The 629-nt window shown below is 67.2% G+C and overlaps 1 protein-coding gene across 1 annotated transcript in view; it reads left to right on the plus strand.

The window, feature by feature from the left end:
• Nucleotides 1–295: 295 nt before the first annotated feature.
• Nucleotides 296–629, plus strand: part of ZFPM2 (zinc finger protein, FOG family member 2) — a 311,239-nt gene continuing 310,905 nt past the window's right edge. The window contains exon 1 of the mRNA XM_050709069.1: nucleotides 296–377. Coding sequence (XP_050565026.1) covers nucleotides 338–377 — 40 coding nt within the window. The 5' untranslated portion in view covers nucleotides 296–337. The remainder of the gene's footprint in view (nucleotides 378–629) is intronic.

Here is a 629-nt window from a genome sequence, read left to right on the forward strand (position 1 = left end):
AGCTCTCCCCTCCCTCCCTCTCTCCCTCCCTCCCTTCCTTCCTCCTCTCTCCCTCCCTCCCTCCTTCCCCCGCTCCCTCCCTCCGTTCTTTCTGCTGCTCTCTCTCTCCCCCCCTCGCTCTCCGCCCCGATCTCCCCGTCCCTCTTCCCTTCGTCCTGCGGCACAGGCACACGCGCTCCTTCCCTCTCCCGGCTCTCCTGTCATTTGCCGTGGCATCTCGGGGCGGCCGCCGGCTCCTCCATGCGCCCCGTCGGCTGAGCCGGCCCCCGGCCCCCCCTGCCCCCCCCTCAGCTCCGCTCCCGTACCTGGAGCGAGGCAGGAGCGGCAGCCCGGCAGCATGTCCCGAAGGAAACAGAGCAAACCCCGGCAGATCAAACGTAAGTTTCCTGAGGGGGGCTCCCTCTAACAGACTTGTCTCTAGCTCGGGCTTGGCACGGGCGGCTGCGGGGAGCCGTAGGGGGGGGTCCGGAGTGAGGAGCGAGCGCCCAAACTTTGCCGGGGAGGCTGAGGATGGAGAGGGGGAAAGGAGGGGACAGCAGCCCGCTCGCCGTCCTATTTCTCTCTCCCTTCAGATCTGTTGCTGCCTCCCCTCTCGTCCCTTCAAACTATTCCTCCGAGTTTCGGAGCGG

Source organism: Cygnus atratus, chromosome 2 (genome assembly GCF_013377495.2).
Source record: "Cygnus atratus isolate AKBS03 ecotype Queensland, Australia chromosome 2, CAtr_DNAZoo_HiC_assembly, whole genome shotgun sequence".
NCBI lineage: Eukaryota > Metazoa > Chordata > Aves > Anseriformes > Anatidae > Cygnus > Cygnus atratus.